This window comes from Sturnus vulgaris, chromosome 14, assembly GCF_052056855.1.
Source record: "Sturnus vulgaris isolate bStuVul1 chromosome 14, bStuVul1.hap1, whole genome shotgun sequence".
Classification (NCBI taxonomy): Eukaryota; Metazoa; Chordata; class Aves; order Passeriformes; family Sturnidae; genus Sturnus; species Sturnus vulgaris.
Genome location: NC_142256.1, coordinates 724,943 through 738,913, shown reverse-complemented (window position 1 = coordinate 738,913; position 13,971 = coordinate 724,943). Strand labels below are relative to the sequence as shown.

At 54.0% G+C, this 13,971-nt stretch overlaps 2 protein-coding genes across 8 annotated transcripts in view; one reads left to right on the top strand and one right to left on the bottom strand.

Annotated features, from left to right (window-relative positions):
- Nucleotides 1-11,772, top strand: part of ZMYM3 (zinc finger MYM-type containing 3) — a 33,413-nt gene extending 21,641 nt beyond the window's left edge. For 5 of the 7 annotated variants that reach the window (XM_088172929.1, XM_088172928.1, XM_088172927.1 and 2 more), the window contains 13 exons: nt 31-196; nt 3,866-3,924; nt 4,473-4,641; nt 5,227-5,342; nt 5,498-5,672; nt 6,227-6,373; nt 7,157-7,260; nt 7,661-7,829; nt 7,951-8,102; nt 8,556-8,670; nt 9,559-9,813; nt 9,898-10,015; nt 10,428-11,772. In XM_088172929.1, coding sequence (XP_088029055.1) covers nt 31-196; nt 3,866-3,924; nt 4,473-4,641; nt 5,227-5,342; nt 5,498-5,672; nt 6,227-6,373; nt 7,157-7,260; nt 7,661-7,829; nt 7,951-8,102; nt 8,556-8,670; nt 9,559-9,813; nt 9,898-10,015; nt 10,428-10,626 — 1,944 coding nt within the window. In that variant the 3' untranslated portion in view covers nt 10,627-11,772. The remainder of the gene's footprint in view (nt 1-30; nt 197-3,865; nt 3,925-4,472; nt 4,642-5,226; nt 5,343-5,497; nt 5,673-6,226; nt 6,374-7,156; nt 7,261-7,660; nt 7,830-7,950; nt 8,103-8,555; nt 8,671-9,558; nt 9,814-9,897; nt 10,016-10,427) is intronic. The other 2 variants (XM_088172930.1, XM_014877113.2) reach the window with 1 other exon arrangement.
- On the bottom strand, nt 11,165-13,850 carry LOC106853705 (gap junction alpha-3 protein-like). Its single transcript, XM_014877129.2, has one exon. The coding sequence runs from the start codon at nt 13,193-13,195 to the stop codon at nt 12,308-12,310; it is 888 nt and encodes a 295-aa protein (XP_014732615.1). The 5' UTR covers nt 13,196-13,850; the 3' UTR covers nt 11,165-12,307.
- Nucleotides 13,851-13,971: the final 121 nt, after the last annotated feature.

The following is a 13,971-nucleotide window of genomic DNA, read 5'->3' as shown; positions in this document are numbered from 1 at the left end:
TTGTTTCTCTCCTGCTGATGCGGGCTTTAGGCAGCTCGGTGCCATGCCTGCAGGCGTCAGGGGAAGCTGCTGGAAACCATCCACTGGCGGGGGCAAATCAAACACTTCTGCAACCAGCAGTGTCTGCTGCGATTTTACAATCAACAGAACCAGCCCAACCTGGACACGCAGAAGGGGCCCGAGAGCCTGCTGAACAGTGAGTAGGAGGGAGGGAGGGAACCTGCATAGCTCAGTGTGAGAGACACAGGGAAGACTCAACAGCAGGGGGTGGAAGCTGCCTGCCTGGGACTGGAGGAGACGCTAGGGAACAATCCTGCACTGGCCCCTGGGGGGGAAAGGACGGAGTGGGACCTAATGGGCTTCTCCATCTCTAACATCTATGGTTCTATGACACACAGGGCCCAGACGGGAGGAGCCGGTGCCAGCGTGCTGCCTGTAGCTCACACTCTTAGCGAGGATACTCAGGGATTTAACATCCTCAAGTTGCCAGCGGAGAGCTCGATTTACAGGGTTAGGGGACAGCGTGGTTTGGCATGACAATCCACCTGCAGCCTCACACCACCTCCGAGCTGTGACCTTCTCAGATCTCATAAACTAATCTGGATTGGGCCAGGTCAGTGCTTGGATGGGAAACATTCAAGGACAAAGAAGGGTGCTGCAGGAAGTGGTGCTGGTGATGCTGTAGGTGGGCTCTCCTTCAGCCAGAGCTGAACCTAGAACGGTCTTGAGGGAGCACTGAGCTGCTGGAGGCACTGTGTCTTGCAATGTTAGATTGGAGTCCTGCCACTTACTCAAAGTTCACTGCAGCTTTGGGGAATTGCCAACCCCGTGTCCCAGATAACCCCATTCTGCATCCATGGAGTTCCAGCTGGAGAGGAGATTTTCACTGCCTGTTGCCCCATTTCCTATCATTAACTCGAGCCAGTTCCTTATGGAAGATGGCAAAGTGCTTTGGGATCCCTCAGGATGGAAGGTGGTTCTAGTGACAGTGACAAGACACCGCTTGGCCCTCGGACACCTGCAGTCTCAATTCTGCCTGATCTTTCATAGGCCACGATCTCCTGGTGACCTGGGGGGGATATAGTTCAAGTGCTTGCAGCTTACGGTTGGACTTGCTTCAGTGCATCAAGCTTCAACACATACCTGCATCACAGGTTCAGGGCTTTGCTAGCCTCCCTGGGATTTCATGACGGGTAAAACCCTGGCTAGGGTGTGCCAAGGAGAGGAAACCAAGACAAGGACCTTCACATGAGAGACCTCATCCTGCATCTCCAGACTCTTGAGGTTCCTCCCCGACTGTCGTGCACTGATCATAGGACAGGGGAAGCTCCGGATGTTGTTGCTGTTTAGGCAACAAAGCAGAGTTTCTCTGCCAGAAGCAGCAGATTCCCTCAGCTAGGGGAAGCTCAACCTGCCTTCCAAGAGCCACGCTCCATAACAGGCTGTGTGAGGTGACAGCTCAAGTGGCAGCACAGTGGAATGACATGGATAAGGAACTCTTGGTTTCTGCTGCCACAGGGTGCCCTTGGGAATTCTGCTTGATTCAGTGTTCTGCTGCCCAAGGGAGGAAGAAGTATGTGACATGCTGGTTCCTGTAGCTCACCAAGTGATTCCACAGCCCTAGCCATGCTGTTCCATTTGTCCTCTGCTGTCAAAGCATGTCACTTTTGAGACATCTGTTAACACGGCTTTTGGGACACAGTGGGCAAGCTCTACCTGCAGAGGGAAACGTGTTTCACACTGTTTAGCCGTTGTCTTCTTGGAGCCATGGACCACAAGACTGAGAAGTACCTTCACCACCAACAACCACAAGAGTCTCAGGCCTTCTCCACCACATCTCTGGAGGCCCCCCCTAGAACTCTGCTGCTTGGTATGTGGGGCATCACTCTTGATCGTGCCACAGCTGCATTTCTGTGCAACCTGTAAGGACTAAAGGGAGCCAAGGAAAAGCCCATCATCAGCTGTCAGTGCTCAGCTGAGCACAAGTTCCAGACTGCCCCAGCAGTTACTGTGCTTAGTAGATGCTGCTGGTGGCACTGGGCCCTCTGTATGTTCTGGCACGCCATTTCCCTGCCAGATGTGGATAGCTGTGGGCATCCTTGCCCCAGGACTGTGGCATACGGCTGAGTTTGCAAAGGATGCTAAAGCCAGGATTCATTTACAGAGGGAACTTTCTAGCCTAGCTGTGCTGTGCAAGAGATTTCAGGAGGACCAGCTTTTGCATGGTCTCCTGTGGACCTAACAGCTGTGTTGCCAGCTTGCAAAGGACTCCCTGGATTTCAGGCTCATCTTGGACAGAGCTGGTTATTCTTGCTTACCCTCTTGGAGCCAGTGATTGCCTGATACCATAAATTCCCGTGATCCAGTGGCTGCTACCGATCTGGTGATCCTGAGAGTTCTTGTAGCTGATCATACCAAGCAGACGTTCCCTTACTTGGAACAGTTCATGTAGTGTGGGATTGAGGAGCTTCCGCTTCAAAACTGTGCGCAAAGGCTTCTGAGAGGACGTGGCTCTGCACCGGGCTGTCCAGCTGGAGAGGGTAGAAATCACAGTTGTGGCAGGCAGTGCCTTGACAGCTCCTTGTTGGTGTTGGGATGAGAATAAGAGCAAGCTGCAGCTTTCTTGGAAGCCTGGACACATAGCACATGGCAGGAGAATCTTGTTTTCTTTAGTCCTAAATCTTTGGCCAGGAGGGCAATCATGTTTGCTTTAGATTCTGCTGCAGCAGAAATTCTGCTCATATGCCATAGCTTGTCTTTTCTCATTCAGGCCATTGGTGTTTCCTACTTGGATCTGCTGCCCATCCACTTTGGGTTGTCAGAGTGAGTTCTTGGCCCCTGAGACTGCTGCAGTTCCTGTGGCTGAATGCTTAGCTGCAGACTAGGGAGCTTCCTCCAGCTGGGATTTATCTGTTGTCCCCTGTGGTGGTCAGTAAGTGGAGCCTGATGTGCCTTAAATTGTACAAGAATTATCCTGCATTTCCTCGGGTCAGAGGAAGTCTTCACAGTGTGAATGTCGCTGTGTTGAACCTTTAGGAATCTGGGTCCTTCTTGAAGGACCTGTCTGTGTATAGGAGTTGTGAATGGACCCGCCACTGCCTTTGGGTGCTGGGACCTGCTGTGGTCCTTGCAGGGGTCTCCTTCATGCATGGCCCACTGGTAGAAGGCAATTCTTTTTGCCAGCCACATGGGCAACCAGCGATCACTGAAGACTGGGATGAAGGTGCTCTGTTAGCTCCCCAGCCTTTGAGATGGGTGCAGGTTTTCTGCAGAGCACATGAGCTGGAATTACCAGGGTAATACTGTCACCATCTGAGACCAGCATGTGCCACATGCACCTCTTACCTGCAGGTGATCCTCTCTTTCCTTAGGGGAATGGACTGCATCCCTTGGGCTGGGGCAAAGCTGTCTCTGCTTTCTGGGATTTCTCATAATGCTGCTACTAGCTCTGTCACCTTCTTCCTAGGGATCTTGAAGCACTTTGCCAAGATATTTGTTGCAGGGATATGGAGGCACAGGGAGGGGTCATGGCTCGGTACAGCAAGCCAATAGGCAGAGCTGGGATTAGAGCCCTGGATTCCTCTCTCTACAAGGGGCTGGGATCTCTCCTGACCTGCTGTGATGGGGAAGGGGTGGACAGTAAGGGAGCACAAAATGACATGGGAAGAACTTGATTTTGGAGTTGTAGTGTTTTCTGAGGTGTTAGGGCTAGAGATTGTGAAAACATTAACTGTTCCTGGAGTGGCCAGGAGCAGTTTCTGGGGAGCCTGTCCCTGCTCTCTGGCTGCTTGCACCTCCAGTCCCAGCAGTGGGACATGTTGGCTCAGGAGCTCTTGAACTTAAGAGTTGTTGCTTTCTCTTACAGGTCAGACTTCAGAGTCAAAACCAGCTGTCCCTTCCCCACAGAAGGCAGAAACTAACATGGTAAGACCCACTGGAGGTAGGACTTTGTAAGACAAAGGGGCTGTTTCCAAAGAGAGGATAGTTCTGCCTTTGCTCAGGGAGATGTCATTCTTCTACAACCAATGCATTTTGAGATGTCTGAGTAGTGGGAGATGAAAAGAACTCCTAGGAAGACAGCATTAACATATATCCTGCAAAGGGGAAGAATAACTGTTCCCCAGAAATCAATTATGAACTCCATAATATCTTGACACTCTGGCACTGGCTCCTCTTTGCACAGTGCTTTCCTGTGCCGGTATAGTTGCCGTCCCAGTGTTCCCCTCTACCCCATGGGACAGGAGCCACCATTACCAGACTCCTGGCACAGCAGAGGCAGCACACAGGCTTGCTGCCTGCCAGGAACAGCTTGGCAGTCCTTCATCATGGCCTGACCATGGGAGTGTCCATGTGCTGGGGACTGTCAGACTCCAGGAGGTGTTTTGTGAGTCATTCCATCTGCACCTGTAGTAGGGAAGAGATTGTGCTGACCTTAGGTGGATGCCAACATCCTGCTTTCTGCATTTCCCCAGCTGTCAGCAAAGGCTTCCTCAGCCCACACATCTCCAGCTGTGCCGCCTCCCGCCCCACCTCTGGTTCCAGCCACACCTCGGAAAAACAAAGCTGCCATGTGTAAACCACTGATGCAGAACCGGGGTGTCTCCTGCAAGTTTGAAATGAAGTCCAAAGGATGTCAGACAGGTAGGAAAACAAGACTTAACTGTAGGATTACAGAGGCATTTTGGAAAAGCAAGTTGCACATCCATGCTCCAGACTAACTGTGAATCCAGCCTGAAATGCTGCACAGCAGGCTGGGTGTTTGGCACTGTGCTGAGGAGTCTCTTTGCACGTGCAGGGCACACATGGCAGGGCTGGGGTAGGGAGCCCTTTTCCATCACCAGCAAAAGGAAAGATCTAGAGAGCTCTGTAGCATGATCCTACCTCTTGTGAGACAGCGCCTGTTTCACTGGAGATCATTAGCTTGTCTGAAGGCTGTTTGCTAAACAGGTTCCACTCTAGTTCCTGTTGTGCATGTGTGACACCATATGCAAGGCAACTAGACTTCTTAGCAGAGCTGTGTAAGAACAGGATTTGTACTTCTGGCTAAGGCAAGCCTCTCTTGTTGCTGCCTTGACTTGCTGCTATTCCAGCTCTGCCCATGAGTCCTAGAAGCTGGTGGCTGGAAGGGCTGTGGTGCTGGATGGCTGGGGGCATGGCAGCATGCAGCAGAGCTGGGTGGAGGAACTTGTGGGATTAAGGTCACTGATGTATTTTTGCTCTTGTCAGAGGCTGACTGGAAGCCCCAGCTGGTTGTGTTGCCAATCCCCGTCCCGATCTTCGTGCCTGTGCCTATGCATATGTACTGCCAGAAAGTACCTGTGCCTTTCTCCATGCCTGTCCCGGTAAGCAACATGCTTCACCTGCTTGTGTTCTCCTGCTATTGTGATCCTGCCTTGCTGAAGTCTCCCTGCTTCTCTGCTCATGCTCTTCTCCTGCCTCTGCTTTTATGTCAGTCTACTGAGTGTCAGTTTTCTGCCTGGTGTGCTGCTGTCCACAGGTGCCTGTGCCAATGTTCCTGCCCACCACACTGGAGAGCACAGAGAAGATTGTGGAGACCATTGAGGAACTGAAGGTGAAGATCCCCTCCAATCCCCTAGAGGCTGACATCCTGGCCATGGCTGAGATGATTGCAGAGGCTGAGGAACTGGACAAAGCCTCCTCAGACCTGTGTGGTAGGTTCTGCCATGGTTTGGTCTGGTCCAACAGCTGGGATCAAGGGGGATTTGCCAGCTCATGGAGCTAAAACATCTGCCAGGGTTGTGGTTTTCCCAAAGCCTTTGAAAAGGAAGCAGGGAAGAGCAAGTCCTCAACTTCTGCTGAGGAAGTACCAGAAGGGAAGAGCTGCAGCAGGGAGCAGTATCTGCCACTCTTCCTTTTGGGGATGCCAGTCTTGTGGCACATGTGCAGCTTTCTTAGTTAATTCAGGTGGCTGTTCAGATTCTTCCCTAAAGCAGCTTCCATGATAGAAAAGGTAGCTGCATGCAGCCCTGGTCTTGCAGGTTTTTTCACTTAGAGGCTGCATTCCTACTATTTGCAGTGATGGGGGTTGTGGCTGGGGAGACAACAGCTTTCCAGTGTCTTGCTGTCCAGGGAAAGCTGGACAGCTCAGGTGTCGTGGGGCTTCTCTGAGCACAAGGACCCTGACTTCATTTTTCCAGCTATCACAGGGAAAACAGACAAAAGACTTTCAAGAAAGTTTGATTTATGATGAACGTTTTCATTTCAGACCTGGTGAGTAATCAGAGTGCAGAGGGTCTCCTGGAGGACTGTGATCTGTTTGGACCAGCACGGGATGATGTGTTGGCTATGGCTGTCAAGATGGCAAATGTCCTCGATGAACCTGGGCAGGACCTGGAGGCTGACTTCCCTAAGAGTAAGATCTGGGTGACACAGCTGTGCAGGACTGCTGCGGGGGGGGGGGGGGGGGGGGGGGGGGGGGAACCTCCCACTGCCCTCAGCTGTGTGCACTTATTTCCCCATGCCCTCTGACTGACCAGGTGTGAGAGCCCTGCAATGACTGCTTGCAACAGGAGTGGGGAGACCACCACTTCTGGAGTGTGTGTTTGTCCAGACTAAACTTACCTGTTGTGAACATAAGACCTAGAGACGGAGGAATGAAAAGCTGATTTTAACAGCAGAAAGAGCAGGGCAGCAGCACTAGTGTGTTTGTGAATGATGATTCCAGAGGATCCAGCAAGACGAGAAACCTGGACAAGGCTTAGCATCCTGAGAAATGGCAGAATTGCTGAGTGTGTATTAACAGAAGGTGGAAGAAGAGGCAGGGACTTGCAGGAGCACAGCAATACTGAGGCAGGATGCTAGCAGCAAACAGCAGAATTGAGGTGCCTATGCCAAGCTGTCCAAGGTTGTACTGGCCTGGCACAAGGGATTGAGGAATGTTTCTCATTCCTCAGGTTTAAAAAAATAAACAAACTAAAGTCTGTCTGAGAGGAAAATGTGGGGTTCTGGCTATTCTGAGAAATTTTGGCATTGTCTGCCAGAGCCCTATTTCCTTTTTGGGCTGTGGCTAAAAGTTTGTGCCAGGCAGTGGTAGAGGATGCGAAGTGTTCCCTCTTCATTTTGCTGTAAAAATCAGGCCAGCACAGGGGGCAGGATGAGAAGTCTCATCTGAGCCCTTCTGCCTGTTTCCTTTCAGACCCTCTAGACATCAACCCCAGTGTGGATTTCCTCTTTGACTGTGGGCTGGTGGGACCAGATGATGTGTCCACAGAGCAAGATCTGCCTCGAGCTGTCCGGAAGGTGAGTGCCCTGTAGGCACTGCCTGCTTAAAGCCCTTCGGGTTTGGAGTGAGACCTGCCACCTGGGATGTAAGAGGTGAAGTGTGCCAGAGTCTTTGGCGGGCTGGGGAGGTTGTGCGCTCTCCCTTCAGGGCATGGTTGGCCTGTGGGCCACTCCTTGAATGAAAATACTTGCTTGTCACTTCGGAGGAGCTTTAAATGCTACAAGTCATGTGACAGCTGGTCTCTTTCTTGCCTGTGACCCTCGTAACTAATGAGCTTTGTTGGCTTGGCTGCCAGCAGAACAGTATCTGCTGCCATGGCACACTGGAGGGAGCTGACAGTCAGCGGGTGTGAGGGGTGGCAGGACTCCTGCACCTGTCCCAGGTAGGTGCCCAGTCTCACAGAACACCTCTCTGCAGGGGCAGAAGCGCCTGGTGCTCTCTGAAAGCTGTTCCCGGGACTCGATGAGCAGCCAGCCCAGCTGTACAGTGCTCAACTACTCATATGGTGTGAATGCCTGGAAGTCCTGGGTACAAGCCAAGTATGCAGGGGGAGAAACCAGCAAGGGAGAGGAGCTACGCTTTGGCCGTAAGTGCCTTGTCTGGATGCAGTGGAGTGGCAGAAACCTCCCAGAAGCTAGACCTTGGGGTGTGGAGGTGTTCCTGACCTTGTAGGCTGTTGTCTGAGGCTGTTGTGCTTGTCTCTGCAGCCAAGCCCATGAGGATCAAGGAAGACATCTTAGCCTGCTCAGCAGCTGAGCTCAACTATGGCCTGGCCCAGTTTGTCAAGGAGATAACCCGGCCCAATGGGGAGCGCTATGAACCAGACAGCATCTATTACCTCTGCCTTGGCATCCAGCAGGTGAGGGAGGCCTTGCTGCCCTCAGGTCCTCCACAGCCAGATTTGGGGGTCAGATCTGGTGAGGGGAGTTTGTGCCCCTTCATTCTGTCTTCTGGGCGGAGAGGCTGTCTGGACTCTGCATCAGTGCCTCAGCCCAGGATAGCATCCAACCTGGTTTGGTCTTTGTTCCCAAGCTCAGAGGGTAGGGTGGCAATTATTCCTTGGCCTTTCACCCTTCTTGCACATCTCTGAGGAGGGCTGGGGGATCTCCCCAAACTCAGGCCCTTCTTTAGCACCAAGTCTGGTTTGTCATGCCCCATGGTTTTCCTTGCAGCTCTCAGAAGTGTCTGTGTCTGCCCAACAGCTCTAGTGGTGCAAGAAGGGGTGTTCTGCATGTGTGCCCTAGGCTCTGGGGAGGGTTTGCATTCCCGCTGCTGCTGTGTTTCTCTTGACTGTGTGTTCTGTCTTTTCTAGTACCTGCTCGAGAACAATCGTATGGTGAATATATTTACAGACCTTTACTACCTGACCTTCGTGCAGGAGCTGAACAAGTCCCTGAGTGGCTGGCAACCCACAATCTTACCAAATAGTATGTGTCTTCAGAGTACCTTCAGTCCCCACATAAATCCAGTTTGTGCCTGTAGCCTTGGATCTTCTGGCCTGAATATGCTTCCCCAGCTTCAACCTTGGCATAGGCAGCACAGTCCTGCTGTGAATTGAGGTCATACTGACCCAAACCAACTGCAGAGCCAGCGTGGTTTACACTTCATCAGCTTCTGTTGCCCACAGCTGGGAGCAGAGCACATGTGCTTTGTATCCTGGGACAATTTTGAATCTTTACAACACTTCACAGTGGTGTCTCCACCCTTTGGCAAGGAGGTTGCCAAGCCAGGAGGCACACTGGTGCATGTGTTTGTGTTCCCAGCACATGGACAAGCCCTGCACATGGTGCTAGGCCTTGGCCAAGGTTGCTGTGCTGCTGCCTTGTGAATGGACTAACCTAGAGCTCTGCAGAGGCTTTTCAGGATGCTGTGATCTGGGCTGCTTTCCCTGCTGTCTTGTCAGTACTTAGTACTAGATCCAGCCTCATCTCTACACATTGGCTATCTCAGGCAGAGCCATTTGACTCCAGACCTGTGTATCTGTGCAGGAGCTGGTCAGATCTCTCCTGCCTGCTGCTTTTCCTTAATCTTTCACTGAGTGTGGTGGAGCACTGACCTGGAGTTCACTTTTTGGCCACCTAAAGTGATGAGCAGCTAGGATTGATTTGGGTTCTCACTTGTGGTTTGGCTGTGATCTGGAGAGGCTTATGGCTGGGCAGAGCTCTAGATCTGCTGATAGCTCTGGAGAAATAACCTTGTGAAAAAAGGGATGCTGTGAAGTATCAGTCTTTTGCAGTGAGCTTTCCTGGGCAGGGGGAAGGGATTGCCACAAAGCCACTGCTGATGTGACGTGGTTCTCCCTCTGTGTGTTGCAGACACAGTTTTCTCCCGTGTTGAGGAGGAACATCTCTGGGAGTGCAAACAGCTAGGTGTTTACTCACCCTTTGTGCTTCTCAACACCCTCATGTTCTTCAACACTAAGTTCTTCGGGCTGCAGACAGCGGAGGAGCACATGCAGCTCTCCTTCACCAACGTGGTGCGCCAGTCCCGCAAGTGCACCACGGCCCGTGGCATGACAAAGGTGGTGAGCATCCGCTACTACGCTCCTGCCAAGCAGAAGAAAAGCCGAGGTGGGTCTGGGGGAACATCTCTGTTATTCCCCCTGCATCCCCCATCAGGATTCTGCTGTGATCCAGCTCTCTCCCTCTCCACAGATAATGGCTCTGGAAAACGGAAGCGTGAGGAAGAGGTACCGATGCTGGAGCAGCGGGAGAACAGGATGAATCCCCTCCGATGCCCAGTCAAGTTTTATGAGTTTTATCTCTCCAAATGGTGAGGCTTTCTCTGGAGAAGAGGCATGTGCCATTTTGGGGCCACTTCTTAGTTTTGATGGAACCTGTGGAGTGACTGCTGCTCTCCAGACATTAATGCATGAGCATGCAGTCTTGCCCAGGTTCTGTGCTGCTTGACTGGACCAAGTTGGAGAGAATGCTTCTCTCTTGCCTCTTCAATCTCTTGCCCTTCTCCAGAGTGGCAGGAATGTGCAGTAGGAGTCCAATGCTCGGGTGGTTAGAGGTTTTGGCCTTGAACATGGAGCTGTAGGCTGTTCGTGTCTTTATCCTACTGAATGATGGGATGCTGTGATGAGCTGTGAATGCCCCTAGCTAAACACATCAGGCCAGGCTGTCTGAGCCCCTGAAGCTGATGTCCCATGTCTCACCCTCCTCTCTCTCTCTCTCCACAGCCCTGAGAGCCTGCGGAACCGCAGCGATGTGTTCTACCTGCAGCCCGAGCGGTCGTGCATAGCCGAGTCTCCACTCTGGTACTCGGTGATCCCCATGGACCGGAGCATGCTGGAGAGCATGCTGAACCGCATCCTAGCTGTCAGGGAGATCTATGAGGAGCACAGTCGGCTCAGCAGCCTGGAGGATGACATGGACTAAGGGCCTGGTGCTGCTGGACTGGCTGCATTCCAGCCCTGGACACCTCATCTTGCTGCTTCCCATTGCAGGGCAGGGGCCATGCAGCATAAGAAGGGATGGTGCTGCAGCAGTGCTGTCCCTGCATCATTACCAGACTTGGACCTCCCATCCTGCTCGTCACAGGCATCCCCTACATAAGTGGCCCCTGCATTCAACTCTGTCTCCGGTTTTGGCTGCTGGGTGAGCCATCTTCCCCAGGGCCCGTTCCCATGGCACAGGAGTGGCAGAGTCCCTGGGGCAGCTCCCCTGTCCCTCCCCTACCCCCAGCCCTGCTGCTACCCCACTATCCCCGTACCCAGGGCAGGAATTGCACAAGGCACAGTGCACCATCGGACCAGTGGCCCCTGAAGCTTTTACTTCCTCTTCCTTTAGCATTCCCTCACAAGGCTGGAGATATCAAGGCAGGAACAGTAGCTCTGCTGATGGGGCAGGATTGTCTTTTCAAGCCAGTGGGCATGAGAACTCTTGGGTCAGGGGAGAACTTCTGTCCCAGGTTGGGAGAGATTTGGGTTGGTTGCAGGGAGTGGATGGAGCTTGCACTGTATTTTGTGGGTAGAGATCTGGCCTTGCCACAGGGACACCTCCCTTATGTGCAGCCAGGATGCCTCTCTCTCTTTGGTCAATGTTTTCTGAGTTTGCTGAAAACTCATGGGGATGTGCCTGTGCCAGTGCTGCCCCTCTCTCCCCGCCCCGTTCCCCATTGTGGTGTAAGAATTCTCCCCTGTGCAAGCTGCCATCAGTGGGAACCTCTGCTCCAGCCAAGGGCCCGGGTATTTGCTGGCAGAAGCAGGGAGTCCTGCCTGGCCTCCCCCTCCCTCCCACAGCCACAGGCTGTCAGTGCCCTGCCCAGGGGAAGTCTAGCTCCAGCTGTGCCACTCCATGCTGCCTCCTGCCCCTTCTCGTGTTCTGGTCGGTTTTCTTGAGCTGTACATGGGTCTCCTGTTGAGCCTGTATATATTGTTCTGGGCCCTGGCCTGGGGCCATCTGTTCTCTGTGTTCATGTGGAGAGTGAGCTGCTCACCAGTCTTCTTGTAGTGATGCCAGGGCAGTAGGACTAACCCTCTGTCTCTGGAAACCATTCATTTCAAATAAAGATGTGGAAAACTTTGGCAGCCCCTGGTTTTTCCCCCTGGGCAGGCTGAGCACTGTAGGAGAACAGTGTCCCTGTGCTGCTGTGCACCTCGCTGCTGTCCATCCCAGCCTGTGCTGCCTGCACTTCCTACCTTACCTGGGCTCTGCGGTCCTGCCAGCTCTGGCATGTGACGATAGCCCCTCCTCAGTGCCTACTGCTGCCAGCATGGCATGCCCTGCCTGTCCCTGCCCAACCCAGCAGTGGCCCTACCCTGGCCATGCAGTGTGTCCTTAGGATGGAGCAGTTGGAGAGCAATGCCACAGTGCCTGTGAGCAGAGCAGGAGTCAAGTGAGGTGCGGTAAGTGTTTATTTTCTTCCCCTTCCATGCTCTGCTCTCAGCCCTGCTGCTTGCAGGAGTGTCAGGAGCAGCTGAGCAGTGTCCCCAGTGCTGTGCCTGGCTCTCATGCTGGCCGTGGGGTCCATGCCTTGGGCCTGGCAGAGACTGAAGATACAATCACCACTGTGACCACCCATGCATTGCCCATCCCTGACCATCCCAGCAGGCCACATTTACACTGCCAGGTCTGCCATTCGCATGTCCCTATGGGACCCAGCAGCCACCCCTAGCCATGCACCTGCCTTCTTCAGTGGTGCCAGGCCATGGGGGGGTCTGCCAGCAGTCAGGGGGCTGCCACCCCTGGGCAGAGTGACATAGATGCTGCCACGCCCAACAGGAGTGGTTAGGATGTGGGGCTTGGGGCCTGGCCCCCGACGGCACTTGGTGAGACCCAGGTGGTAGATCTCCACCAGGTTGAGCAGCAGGGACACACAGGCCACCCCCAGCATGAAGAGGATGAAGATGGTCTTCTCGGTGGGCCGGGAGATGTAGCAGTTGACAGTGTTGGGGCAGGGCCAGCGGCTGCAGGTGTAGAGGGGCTTCAGCTGGAACCCGTACAAGGTGTACTGGCCCACAATGAAGCCCACTTCCAAGAGAGCCTTGAAGACGATGTTGCAGATGTAGGTCCTCAGGATGGCCCCCCGCATGCACACCCGTGCCCTCGTGTTCCCTGCAGGGAGTTGGGGCTGTCTGGGGCGCTGTCGTCTGGCCCCGCTGCCAGCCCGTGCTGCCGCTTGCTGCTGTGCCTTTTCCTCCAGATGCACCAGGTGCAGGATGTGGCCCAGATACACAAGACTGGGGGTGGAGACAAAGATGATCTGCAGGACCCAGAAGCGGAGGTGGGAGATGGGGAAGGTGCTGTCATAGCAGGCATTTTGGCAGCCAGGCTGCTGTGTGTCACAGGAGAAGCCAGACAGCTCGTCACCCCAGACCCGCTCTGCGGCTGCCCCCAGCACCAGGATACGGAAGACGAAAAGGACGGTGAGCCAGACCTTCCCCACCACTGTGGAGTGCTCCTGGGCATTCTCCAGCAGCCGGCCCAACAGGCTCCAGTCCCCCATGGCACGTGCTCTGGTGCCCTGCAAAACAGCCACCCTCCAGACACAGCCACCACACAACCCACCAAAACACCACCCCACTCCCTGGTCAAGCAGGTGTTCACAGACCCAACCCAAGGCTGTCCCTGGAGTATCCCCATCCTGCGTCCTAGGGGACCCTCTAACCTGTCACAAGGAGGGCAGGGGGAGCAAAGGCTTCCAGCAGAGAGCTGGGAGCAGCATGGGCAACAACCGCGGTGGCAATCTGGCATGGGGACCTCTCACCGTAGATGGTGTGTGGGGCAGAGCTCAGTGCTCCCACGCTGTCTGCTCGTCAGTGGGGTGATGGGGGATGCTGCGAGGCCCCTTGCCAGCTGGTCCCCAGCTCCTCCGTGGGGTGCAGACAGGACTGCCTGCTCCGTCTGTCCAGTCACCCAACAGCAGGCGTAGGGTTATTGGGGCATGAGAGAGCTGCGTGCCCCATTGGCTTTCATTGTGAGTGGCACATGAAACAGCCACTGTGGAAACTTTTTCCCTCTATTTTTGGTCTGGGCACTTTTCTAATTATATTCGGGGCTGCAGGGGCTGGTGCTGGGGGAGCGCAAGCCCTTGGACACTGATCAATGCCACCCAGGGGTCACTGTCCGCTGCAGGCTGCCAGGGCAACACAGACACAGCCCCAGCTCAGCCCTGGCACTGCAGCCCCCATAGCCCCTCCTGGCACCCACCAGCGCTTGGGTGCAGGGATGGACACCCCACACTGGCACCCCAGCTCCTGGCATATCCCATCCAGAGCAGAA